This window comes from Oncorhynchus clarkii, chromosome 8, assembly GCF_045791955.1.
Source record: "Oncorhynchus clarkii lewisi isolate Uvic-CL-2024 chromosome 8, UVic_Ocla_1.0, whole genome shotgun sequence".
Classification (NCBI taxonomy): domain Eukaryota; kingdom Metazoa; phylum Chordata; class Actinopteri; order Salmoniformes; family Salmonidae; genus Oncorhynchus; species Oncorhynchus clarkii.
Genome location: NC_092154.1, coordinates 38,212,127 through 38,225,658, shown reverse-complemented (window position 1 = coordinate 38,225,658; position 13,532 = coordinate 38,212,127). Strand labels below are relative to the sequence as shown.

The window sequence follows — 13,532 nt, the reverse complement described above, 5'->3', positions numbered from 1 at the left end:
GGGCAAAAAAGTTATTTAGTCTGCCTGGGAGCAAGACATCCTGGTCCGTGACGGGGCTGGTTTTCTTTTTGTAATCCGTGATTGACTGTAGACCCTGCCACATACCTCTTGTGTCTGAGCCGTTGAATTGAGATTCTACTTTGTCTCTATACTGAAGCTTAGCTTGTTTGATTGCCTTGCGGAGGGAATAGCTACACTGTTTGTATTCGGTCATGTTTCTGGTCACCTTGCCCTGATTAAAAGCAGTGGTTCACGCTTTCAGTTTCACGCGAATGCTGCCATCAATCCACGGTTTCTGGTTTGGGAATGTTTTGATCTTTGGGAACGACATCTTCAACGCACGTTCTAATGAACTCGCACACTTAATCAGCGTATTCGTCAATGTTGTTCTCTGACGCAATACGAAACATATCCCAGTCCACGTGATGGAAGCAGTCTTGGAGTGTGGAGTCAGCTTGGTCGGACCAGCGTTGAACAGACCTCAGCGTGGGAGCTTCTTGTTTTAGTTTCTGTCTGTAGGCAGGGATCAACAAAATGGAGTCGTGGTCAGCTTTTCTGAAAGGAGGGCGGGGCAGGGCCTTATATGCGTCGCGGAAGTTAGAATAGCAGTGATCCAAGGTTTTGCCCGCCCTGGTTGCGCAATCAATATGCTGATACAATTTAGGGAGTCTTGTTTTCAGATTAGCCTTGTTAAAATCCCCAGCTACAATGAATGCAGCCTCAGGATGTATGGATTCCAGTTTGCAAAGAGTCAAATAAAGTTTGTTCAGAGCCATCGATGTGTCTGCTTGGGGGGGAATATCTACGGCTGTGATTATAATCGAAGAGAATTCCCTTGGTAGATAATGCGGTCGACATTCGATTGTGAGGAATTCTAAATCAGGTGAACAGAAGGACTTGAGTTCCTGTATGCTTTTGTGACCACACCACGTCTCGTTAGCCATAAGGCATACGCCCCCGCCCCTCTTCTTACCAGAAAGATGTTTGTTTCTGTCGGCACGATGCGTGGAGAAACCAGCTGGCTGCACAGACTCCGACTCTCCAGTGAGCCATGTTTCCGTGAAGCAAAGAACATTAGTCTCTGATGTCCCTCTGGAATGCTACCCTTGCTCAGATTTCATCAACCTTGTTGTCAAGAGACTGGACATTGGCGAGAAGTATACTGGGGAGTGGTGCACAATGTGCCCGTCTCCGGAGTCTGACCAGAAGACCGCTACGTTTCCCTCTTTTACGAAGTTGTTTTTTTGTGTCGCCGGCTGGGATCCATTCCGTTGTCCTGGGTGAAAGGCAGAACACAGGATCCGCTTCGCGAAAGTCATATTCTTGGTCGTACTGATGGTGAGTTGACGCTGCTCTTATATTCATTGCGCTTCACGGCGCAGTGCAGAGCTGTTGTCAAGGAACTGAGTTTGTGTTTATATAGGATGTACCGCCCCCATCTTCGTCAACTAGTCATGTCAATGCGAAGCCCTCGCATTGTTACAAAATTTGGGAGGCGCATGGCGATGCGGTAGAGAGCTCGATTTGGCCTCCGCATGCCTTGCCTTATAGCCTCCGACCACAAAGGCAGATCAAGCATAAAATGGCTCTGCAATGGATTAGTTCACTGAGATGGGTGCAAATGTAGTGCCGTCGGAAAGTATTCAGAAAATGAATAAAGAAATAGAACAAAATCCCCAGCAATCTACACACAATAACCCATAATGACATAGCAAAAACAGGTTTTGAGTAATTTATAAAAAAGAATAAAAAAAACACCCTTTTCTATGAGAATTGAAATTGAGCTCCAGTGCATCCTGTTGCCATTGATCATTCTTGAGATTTCTACAACTTGAGTCCACCTGTGGTAATTTATTTGGAAAGGCACAATATGACATTATTGTTTTTCAATGCGATACCAATTTATTGCTGGACCAAGAAAGTTGATACCGATTTTAGTACCTTTTTTTTTTTCTTAATTTTTAAAACATTTTTTTTTTGGATTCTTTTTTGTGTGTGTGTGTGTGTGTGTGTGTGTGTACAATTATTACAAATATAACAATACTGAATGAACCTTGAACACTTATTATAACTTAATATAATGCATAAATAAAATCTATTTAGTCTCAAATAAATAATTAAACCTGTTCAATTTGGTTTAAATAATGCAAGAACAGTGTTTGAGAAGAAAGTAAAAGTGCAATTATGTCCCAATTAAAAAATCTAACGTGAAAGTTCCTTGCTCAGAGCATGAGAACATATGAAAGCTGGTGGTTCAATATTCCCAGTTTTTCAATATTCCAGTTAAGAAGTTTTAGGGGTTGGTTATTATAGGAATTATGACGTGTCGACTGTCTCTACAATTTGTATTTCATATGCCTTTGACTGTTGGATGTTCTTATAGGCACTTTAGTTTTGGCAGTCTAATCTCGGGAGTTGATAGGCTTGAAGTCATAAACAACGCTGTGCTTCAAGCATTGCTAAAAGCTGCTGGCAAACTCAGTAAAGTGCTGTTTGAATGAATGCTTACGAGCATGCTGCTGCCTACCACCGCTCAGTCAGACTGCTCTATCAAATATCAATTCATAGACTTAATTATAATAAACACAGAAATACGAGCCTTTGGTCATTAATATGGTCAAATCCGGAAACTGTCATTTCGAAAACGTTTATTGTTAGGTACATTTGTGAAAATATTGCTTTTTTTTGGCAATGCGCTTTTGATAAATCATCACTCGTTTGGCGAAGTTGAAGTAGGCTGTGATTCGATGATAAATTAACAGGCACCGCATTTATTATATGCAACGCAGGACAAGCTAGTTAACCTAGTAATATCATCAACCATGTGTAGTTAACTAGTGATAATGCGAAGATTCATTTTTTTTTTAAATAAGATAAGTTTAATGCTAGCTAGCAAATTACCTTGGCTCCTTGCAACCACAAGGTCCTTCTGACGCTGCACTCGCGTAACAGGTGGTCAGCCGCCACGCAGTTTCCTCGTGGATTGCAATGTAATCAGCGCCCAAAAAGTCAGATTACCGATTTTAGTTTTAACTTGAAATCGGCCCTAATTAATCGGTCAACCTCTAAGGTCCCACAGTTGACAGTGCATGTCAGAGCAAAAACCAAGCCATGAGGTCGAAGGCATTGTTTGTAGAGCTCCGAGGCAGGATTGTGTCGAGGCACAGATCTGGGGAAGGGTACCAAAAAATGTCTGCAGCATTGAATGTCCCCAAGAACACAGTGGCCTCCATCCATTAAATGGAAGAAGATTGAAACCATCAAGACTCTTCTTAGAGCTTGCCGACCGGCCAAATTGAGCAATCGGGGGAGAAGTTACCTTGATCAGGGAGGTGATCATAAGGACCTTATGGTCACTGAAAGAGCTCCAGAGTTCGTAAAAGGCACATGACACCCCGCTTGGAGTTTGCCAAAAGGCACCTGTTGTCTATGACCATGAGAAACAAGATTCTCTGGTCTGATGAAATCAAGATGGAACTCTTTGGCCTGAATGCCAAGCGTCACGTCTGGAGGAAACCTGGCACAACCCCTACGGTGAAGCATGGGGATGTTTTTCAGTGGCAGGGACTGGGAGACTAGTCAGGATCGAGGGAAAGATGAACAGAGCAAAGTACAGAGCTCCTTGATGAAAACCTGCTCCAGAGCACTCAGGACCTTAGACGGGTGATGGTTCACCTTCTTTCAGGACAACGACCCTAAGCACACAGTGAAGACAACCCATGAGTGGCTTTGGGACAAGTAGACAACATTTTCAAATGATTAAATCCTTCTAATAGAAATAAAAAAACACAATTTAGTTACAAATTGAACTTTAATTAAATGAGTTGACTCTTCACATGGGATGATTTCACTGAACAACAAAAGAAAGGGAACATTGAATGATCCATCGCATCTGTAAAATTATAGTCTAGAAACGAAAGCTTTGGATGTCTTCCTCTCAGGCCTCCATGTCTTCTCCCTGGACCTCCTCAATGTCCATCTCTTGAACATCAGACTGAGGCCTCATCTTCACGGTCACTTTCCAACCTTGAGGATGGCTCGCTGTCAGGCTCAAAAAGCCACATTTGCCCGGATGGCCACCAATTTTTCAACCCTTGTATTGGTCGCCCCGTTGTGTGCTTTGGTATGTGTGTTCAAACAAGGACCAGTTACTCTCTGTGGCGGCTGATGTTGGTGGGATTTGGAGGATGATGGGGAAAGCGCCTCAGATCCACAAAGTCCCTTCCACCAGGTGGCTGATGAGATGTTGGCACGACTGCCATATTTTTTTATTTGATTTTATTTCACCTTTTATTTAACCAGGTAGGGTAGTTGAGAACAAGTTCTCATTTGCAACTGCAACCTGGCCAAGATAAAGCATAGCAATTCGACACATACAACAACAGTTACACATGGAATAAACAAAACATAGTCAATAATACAGTAGAACAAAAGAAAACAAATAGTCTATATACAGTGAGTGCAAATGAGGTAGGATAAGGGGGTTAAGGCAATAAATAGGCCATGGTGGCGAAGTAATTACAATATAGCAAATAAAACACTGGTAATGTGCAGAAGATGAATGTGCAAGTAGAGATACTGGGGTGCAAAGGAGCAAGATAAATAAATACAGTATGGGGATGAGGTAGGTAGGTAGATGGGCTGCAAAGGAGCTACATAAATACATACAGTAGGGAAAGAGGTATGTACAGGTGCAGTGATCTGTGAGCTGCTCTGACAGCTGGTGCTTAAAGCTAGTGAGGGAGATATGAGTCTCCAGCTTCAGAGATTTTTGCAGTTCGTTCCAATCATTGGCAGCAAAGAACTGGAAGGAAAGTTGACCAAAGGAGGAATTGGCTTTGGGGGTGACCAGTGAGCTATACCTGCTGGAGCGCGTGCTACGAGTGGTTTTGCTACGAGTGGATATTGCATCTCCATCCTAAGGACCTTGCTTGGAAGTGTACTTCGCCAGACTACCAAGAACCTTGCCCTCATCCAGGCCAAGGTGGCGAGACACGGTAGTGATGACACCATAGGCCTTGTTGATCTCTGCACCAGACAGGATGCTCTTGCCAGCATACTTGGGGTCCAACATGTACGCTGCAGCGTGTATGGGCTTCAGGCAGAAGTCTTCGCGCTTTATGATGTATTTCAGAACTGCGGTTTCCTCTGCTTGAAGCTACAGTGAAGTTGGCAGGGCAGTACGTGTTTATTTTCTTACATCTGCAAGCAGAGTCTGAACATCAAACAGGATAGCATTGTCTCCCTCAATCCGTGCAGTGGCTACTGCTATAGGTTTCAGGAGTTTCAGGCTGCTTACCACTCTCTCCCCAAATACCTCATCCAGGAGGATCCTCTTGATGGGGCTGTCCATATCAGTAGACTGATATGGCCATTTCTTGGCGACTCCTTCCCCTCCAGGAGACTGTCAAACATGATGACAACACCACCCCAATGGGAAGATTCAATGTGGTGCTCTTACTCTTCTCACTTTTCTTGGTGAGAGGGATTGCTGCTATAACTTGACCCTTCACATACCTACCCATTTTCTTGGCTCTCTTGTATTCATTGTTTTCAGTGCCATGATGTCCTTGAGGAGCAGATTCAATGCGTGAGCAGCACAGCCAATGGGAGTGATGTGAGGGTAGAACTCCATGTTTTCAGCATTGTCTGTCACCAGTGCAAATACCTTCTGTGGTCCAAGGTCATTGACTGCCTTCAGCTCATCTGCAATGTAGAGAACGGTGTGTCTGTTGTCGCTTGTCTGTGCTCTTGTAGAATACAGGTTGAGGGGTGGAGATGTAGTTAATTATTCCTTGTCCACGAACATTTGACCATCAGAGATGATTGCAAGAGTCTGCTTTCTATGATTTGCTTGACCTTCACTTGAACTCTGCATCCAGCAAATGAGTAGATAAAGCATGTCTGGTTGGAGGGGTGTGTGCTGAGTGAAAAACTTTCAGAAATGGGATGAAAACCGAGCTGCACTTTCTAACCTCCTGCCATGTGAATGACAATATGAGACATATTTCCGTCAAATTTCACAACACACAAAGAATTGGACCACAAATCAAAATGACAAACTCCCATATCTGTTAGGTGAAGTACCGTGGTGTGCAATCTCAGCAGCAGAATTTGTGAGCCGATGCCACAAGAAAAGGTCAAACAGCGGGTCAGAAACACCAATGTAAATATAACCTATATTTATCTGCCCATTTATTTCCTCCCCGTCATTTGTGCATTCTGCTATCTGGACATTATCCCAACACTGAACATAGCTTATGAAACTTTTAAAAATGGTGTACTACATTTAACTGCTAATATATTATTTAAAAGTGGTTATTCGCTTAAACAAAACGACAACAGCCAAACAAAGTTAATTTAGCTTTGTTGGTTTTTGTCATTTTGTTTATTTCATTTGCTTTGCCAATGTAAACATGTTTCCCATGCCAACAAAGCCACTTTTTAATTGAATTGAGAGAGCGAGGGAAGATATTGAGGCGGGGAGAAAGGAGACAGACAGCGAGACTTGACGCACTGACTGAACCATGAAACACAGGAGTATAAAGTGATGGCATGTCCTTGGTACTTGTATGTCATTCCTTCCTTATTGATACAACACAATAGCCTGTCTGCTGCCATAGACCACTGCTAGCAGCCTACATGGAGACTAGTTTGACAATCAGCCAGACAAGGAGGGATGTGCATCATCACACACCAATGACTGAACAGAACGCAGTCCTTAAGTATTGCTCAAAGTATCAATTTATTTATTGTAACTTTATTTTGTTATATATATATATATATATATTTATTTATATTACACACACACACACACCACCCTGCGTCCCACTGCTGGCTTGCGTCTGAAGCTAAGCAGGGCTGTTGTCCTGGCTAAATTACCAATCTGGCCCTCATACCATCAGTCACCTAATCACCCCCAGCTTACAATTGGCTCAATTCACCCCCCTTCAACACTACCAAAGTTTGGGGTCACTTAGAGATGTCCTTGTTTTTTGTCTATTAAAATAACATCTAATTGATCTGAAATACAGTGTAGACATGGTTAATGTTGTAAATGACTATTGTAGCCTGAAACAGATGATATTTTTAGATTTTTACCCCCTTTTCTCCCCAATTTCGTAGTATCCAATTATTAGTAGTTACTATCTTGTCTCATCGCTATAACTCCAGTACGGGCTCGGGAGAGACGCAGGTCGAAAGCTATGCGTCCTCTGAAACACAACCCAACCAAGCCGCACTGCTTCTTAACACAGCGCGCATCCAACCCGGAAGCCAGCCGCACCAATGTGTCAGAGGAAACACCGTGCACCTGGCAACCTGGTTAGCGTGCACTGCGCCCGGCCCGCCACAAGAGTCGCTAGTGCGCGATGAGACAAGGATATCCCTACCGGCCAAACCCTCCTTAACCCGGACGACGCTAGGCCAATTGTGCGTCTCCCCATGGACCTCGTCAGCCTATTCTTGTTCTGAGAAATGAAGGCTATTCCATGCGAGAAATTGCCAAGAAACTGAAGATCTCCTACTGGCCAATAAAAATGAAAGTTGGGCAAAAGAACACCAACACTGGACAGAGGAACTCTGCCTAGAAGGCCAGCATCCCGGAGTCGTCTTTTCACTGTTGATGTTAAGACTGGTGTTTTGTGGGTACGATTTAATGAAACTTGCTTAGTTGTGCACCGGGGCCTCCCACTCGTTCTATTCTGGTTAGAGCCAGTTTGCACTGTTCTGTGAACTGTTTCTTGGCATTTTCTTGCATGGAATAGCCTTCATTTCTCAGAACAAGAATAGACTAACGAGTTTCAGAAGAAAGTTCTGTTTCTGGCCATTTTGAGCCTGTAATCAAATCTATAAATGCTGTTGCTCCAGATAATAAGAAAAGGCGATCAGTATGTACCTGGCTGAAGGAATATATTTATTGTTTACAGGAAACCCCTTCAACAATTTTAGATGAAGTTTTGTAGAAAAATAAATGAGGGGGGGGGGGGGTGAAATAATATATTTCTCTCACTGGCAAAGAAATTCATGGTTTTAATTAACAGTAATTTTGATCCAAATGTGCAAATTGTCCAAACAGATCATAAAGATGGATTATTTTAAATATGTTATTGGACAATAAACCGATTTGGCTATATGGATATGGCTAACCTATACGGTCTGAATAATTATGATCCAAGCTTCTTTGAAAATTTTATATAAGAATTTATCAACTCTACAAGGAACACGACTCTTATTATGGTGGGAGATTTTAATACGGTCTTAAATACCTCTATGGACATCACTCTACAAACTATCACCCTCAGGAACTTAAGGAAATCATGAATGTCATGGATATATTGGAATTAGTGGATATATGTAGACTTAAATACCCTTACCTAGTGAGATATACATGGCGGAGGCTTAATCAAGCTAGTCGTCTTGACTACTTTCTTATGCCATTCTCTCTGGCACCAAAAGTAAAAAATAAAAAAAAATGTTGATAGGGGACAGAATGCGGTCGGATCATCACATGATTGGCATATATTACTCTTACAGAATTTCCACATGGGCGAGGATATTGGAGATTTAGTCAAAGGCCTACTAGATGATACATTGTTTAGAACTAGGACAGAAGAATTTATAACAGACTTTTTCAGACATAACACAGGTACAGCAGATCCCCTTATTGTAAAGGACACTTAAGTGTGCCTTTAGAGGCCATGCAATTCAGTACTCATCTATGAAACAAAAGCAATTTAGATCAAGAGTCCATATTAACAAAGGAAATTGAAGGACTAACAGTACAGTTAGATAGTAATAAAAACTGTACCATAGAGGCACAGAATAAGTTAGAGGAAAAATAAATGGAGGAACTTATTCAAGAAAGATCCAGTGTGTAATATATGATAAAAATAAAGCGAACTGGATGGAATATGGGGAAAAATGCACAATTCCTTTTCAATCTTCAATATAGAAATGTGTTAACTTGTTACAAATGGAGCCACACATGATTCGCCGAATGATATTTGAAAGAGAAAGTAAAGTACTTTAAGAATGTTTTCGTTTCAGTCTCCATCTCCACTAACTGAAACGAATTGTATGGATTTTTTCCTAATAATAATGTAAAATTATCACCTGTACAGAAAGACTCATGTGAATGCCAAATTACAGAGGAGGAACTTCTTGATGCAATTGGGGCCTTTAAGGATGGGAAAACTCCAGGGCTGGATGGCATACCAGTGGAAGTATACAAAACTCTTTTTGATATACTCAAAGGACCATTATTAGCATGTTTTAACCACTCCTGTATAAATTGTAAATTATCTCGCAACAAGGTCTGATATCATTATTACTGAAAGAGGACCCAAGTGGAATATATAAAGATCCAGTCCATTTAAAAAATTGGAGACCTCTTACACTTCAACTTCAACTATGACAGACAAAATGAGAAAAATCCAGAAAATCACATTGTAGGATTTTTTATTTATTTATTTGAAAATTATGGTGGAAAATAAGTATTTGGTCAATAACAAAAGTTTCTCAATACTTTGTTATATACCCTTTGTTGGCAATGACAGGTCAAACAATTTCTGTAAGTCTTCACAAGGTTTTCACACACTGTTGCTGGTATTTTGGCCCATGCCCCCATGCAGATCTCCTCTAGAGCAGTGATGTTTTGGGGCTGTTGCTGGGCAACACGGACTTTCAACTCCCTCCAAAGATTTTCTATGGGGTTGAGATCTGGAGACTGGCTAGGCCACTCCAGGACCTTGAAATGCTTCTTACGAAGCCACTCCTTCGTTGCCCGGGCGGTGTGTTTGGGATCATTGTCATGCTGAAAGACCCAGCTACGTTTCATCTTCAATGCCCTTGCTGATGGAAGGAGGTTTTCACTCAAAATCTCATGATACATGGCCCCATTCATGCTTTCCTTTACACGGATCAGTCGTCCTGGTCCCTTTGCAGAAAAACAGCCCCAAAACATGATGTTTCCACCCCCATGCTTCACAGTAGGTATGGTGTTCTTTGGATGCAACTCAGCATTCTTTGTCCTCCAAACACGACAAGTTGAGTTTTTACCAAAAAGTTCAATTTTGTCATATGGTCAGATGAAACCATTCTCCCAATCTTCTTCTGGATCATCCAAATGCTCTCTAGCAAATTTGACGGGCCTGGACATGTACTGGCTTAAGCAGGGGGACACGTCTGGCACTGCAGGATTTGAGTCCCTGGCGGCGTAGTGTGTTACTGATGGTAGGCTTTGTTACTTTGGTCCCAGCTCTCTGCAGGTCATTCACTAGGTCCCCCCGTGTGGTTCTGGGATATTTACTCACCGTTTTTGTGATCATTTTGACCCCACGGGGTGAGATCTTGCGTGGAGCCCCAGATCGAGGGAGATTATCAGTGGTCTTGTATGTCTTCAATTTCCTAATAATTGCTCCCACAGTTGATTTCTTCAAACCAAGCTACTTACCTATTGCAGATTCAGTCTTCCGAGCCTGGTGTAGGTCTACAATTTTGTTTCTGGTGTCCTTTGACAGCTCTTTGGTCTTGGCCATAGTGAAGTTTGGAGTGTGACTGTTTGAGGTTGTGGACAATGTATTTTATACTGATAACAAGTTCAAACAGGTGCCATTAGTACAGGTAATGAGTGGAGGACAGAGGAGCCTCTTAAAGAAGAAGTTACAGGTCTGTGAGAGCCAGAAATCTTGCTTGTTTGTAGGTGACCAAATACTTATTTTCCACCATTAATTTGCAAATAAATTCATTAAAAATCCTACAATGTGATTTTCTGTATTTTTTTTTTCCTCATTTTGTCTGTCATAGCTGAAGTGTACCTATGATGAAAATTACAGGCCTCATCTTTGTAAGTGGGGAGAACTTGCACAATTGGTGGCTGACTAAATACTTTTTTGCCCCACTGTATATTTAGTACCGAGGGGAGAGTGTTGGGAAGATTTTTCAAATACTGTGAGGAACTATTATAATTTGAATGGCTCTGTGAGGTAAAAAAAAAAAATGGCTGAAGCCCAGCTGGGCACTTTCCTGCATTTGACATTTTCATGAAGCAGTCCAAGTACTTCTATTCGTGCTCAGGCGGGTGCACTAAGGCAACATTAGCAGGACAGAGAAGCCAGACACATGCTCACATGGAGCGGGTTAATGATGGTATAAAATCAATCCCGAAATATTTATCACAAGTGTAGCAGGTTGTGAACTCTGCAAACAATGTTTCGAGAATGAGAACGGTAAATTACTGTAATAGATGCATTAACATAAATTAATGTATCCAAATGACGGGGATTAACGGTAAAATTGCCTGTTTTACAAATGGTAGGCTACCACATGGGGTTTTAATAGACAGACTAGGCTAACAAAACAATTGCTTATTAGTAAACACTCCCGCTATTAATAAGAAGTGTATCAACATGATACGTGTTATTCCTCCCTCCCTCTTACCAATTCAACGGCGCTTTATTGGCATGGGAAACACGTTTTATATTGCCAAAACAAGTGGATTAAACAAAACTGAAAATAACAAAGTACAGTAAACATTGCACTCAAAGGTTTCAAAAGGATAGATGTTTCAAATGTTATCAGCAATGTGCAGTGTTTTTAACAATGTGCAAATAGTTGTAGTACAAACAGCAGGGGAAGATAAGTAAACAGATAAATATTGGTTGTATTTACTATGTTTGTGCGCCACTGGTTGCCCTGTTTTCATGGCAATGGGTCATACATCTTGCTGCTGTGATTGCACGTTGTGCTAACAGATATGGGAGTTTATCAATGTTTGTTTCCAAATTCATTGTGGGTCTGTGATCTGTGGGAAATAAGTGGTTCTAATATGGTCATACTTTTGGACGGATGTAAGGAAGTGCAACTTATTTTCTCTCATTTTGTGGTCAATGGGCACATAGTCCTTGAACTAGATAGGCAGACTTTCTTCATTTTTGGGTTTGTCACAGTGGTCAGGTATTCTGCTACTGTATACTTTCTGTTTAGGGCCAGAGAGCGTTCCATTTTGGTCAGTTTTTTTTTTTTTTGGTTGATTCTTTCCAGTGTTATAGTTTTCTCATCATTTGGTTGGGTCCAATTGTGTTACTGTCCTGGGGCTCTGTGTTTGAACGGAGCCCCCAGAACCAGTTGGCTGAGGGGACACTTATCTAGGTTAATTTCTCTGTAGGTGGAATGTGTGGGCATCTCTCACACGCTCTCCCTCTCTTTCGTGCTCTCTCCTGTTCTTTTGCGCCCCCTCTCTCTCCCGTTCTTTTGCGCCCCCCGCTCTCTCTCCCTTTCTTTTGCGCCCCCCGCTCTCTCCCTTTCTTTTGCGCCCCCGCTCTCTCCCTTTCTTTTGCGCCCCCCGCTCTCTCTCCCTTTCTTTTGCGCCCCCCGCTCTCTCTCCCTTTCTTTTGCGCCCCCCGCTCTCTCTCCCGTTCTTTTGCGCCCCCGCTCTCTCTCCAGTCTCCATCTCTCTAACCACTCTCTCTCCTCCCCCTTTAGAAGGATCCCAGTAGTGATGTGAGCAGTCCCAGCAGTCCTGGACTGTCCCCTCCCTTGAAGCGAACCCGTAGACAGACCAGCTCCAGCGACACCTCTCCCTCCCCCCAGGCCAAGGGCCAGAGGGTCTCCTGGGGCAAGCCCACCTACCGCACCAGGTGAGCAGGCAAAAGAACAGCCTCTTTGACAGACAGTTCTGGGTTGAGTTCCTGTACTGGCCGTGTGGACTGGGTTCAGCCCCATCTGTTGACTGTCTGAGAATGGGGCAGTCTTTTTGTGCAATGTGTTTATATTTACACATCTTAATGTATTTCAGGTTGTCATCTGGCGCCCTGCAAAATGGAAATGGTAACGTCAACGTTTCCAAAGTTTTCATTTGTTATTTTAAGACCATGACAACATTATGTGTGTAGGTACAGTATTAGTTGGACTATTAGTTAGATGGGACCTCTTTACCTTTGACCCCTGCAGCCCATAAGGAGGAGGGGGCAGGAGACCACTCTCACATGAATGGCCATGTTGACCGGAAGAGGAGCTGCCAAGTGAGGAAGAGCCAGTTTGAACACCTCAACCAGAGCCTGCTGTTTGACCAGCTCGTCAACAGGTAACACACACACAGACCCTATGGGAAGACGCACACACAATTCCCTATAGGAAGACGAAGCCTCAGACCTGGTGGTACCGGGGTGGAGAGGGATGAACTGTAAAACACAAAGCAAAGACATCAGAGGTATGCGGTATGAATCGATACTGATGTGTGTGTTTGAAAATGTATGCACTCGCTCTTGTCCAAAGCGACTTACAGTAGTGTCTGCTAAATGACTAAAATGTAAATGTATTGTCAGCACGGCGGAGGCAGTTCTTCAGGAGATGGACAACATCAGCAGCATCAGACAGAACAGGGAGGTGGAGAGACTCCGCATGTGGACAGACACTGAGGTGGTAAGTCTGTCAATCAGCCAGTCAATCTGTATCATGCCATATGAAAGTGGGTTGTTAGTAACTATCTCCAGTGGTAGACGTTATGATGGCAAGCCAGCTAGCTAAATGTA

General features: G+C 42.7%; 1 protein-coding gene across 3 annotated transcripts in view; it reads left to right on the top strand.

The window, feature by feature from the left end:
- Positions 1-13,532, top strand: part of LOC139415375 (ATPase family AAA domain-containing protein 2B-like) — a 128,978-nt gene that overhangs the window by 10,973 nt on the left and 104,473 nt on the right. For all 3 annotated transcript variants that reach the window (XM_071163479.1, XM_071163480.1, XM_071163477.1), the window contains exons 2-5: positions 12,484-12,638; positions 12,797-12,828; positions 12,952-13,084; positions 13,326-13,422. In XM_071163479.1, coding sequence (XP_071019580.1) covers positions 12,484-12,638; positions 12,797-12,828; positions 12,952-13,084; positions 13,326-13,422 — 417 coding nt within the window. The remainder of the gene's footprint in view (positions 1-12,483; positions 12,639-12,796; positions 12,829-12,951; positions 13,085-13,325; positions 13,423-13,532) is intronic.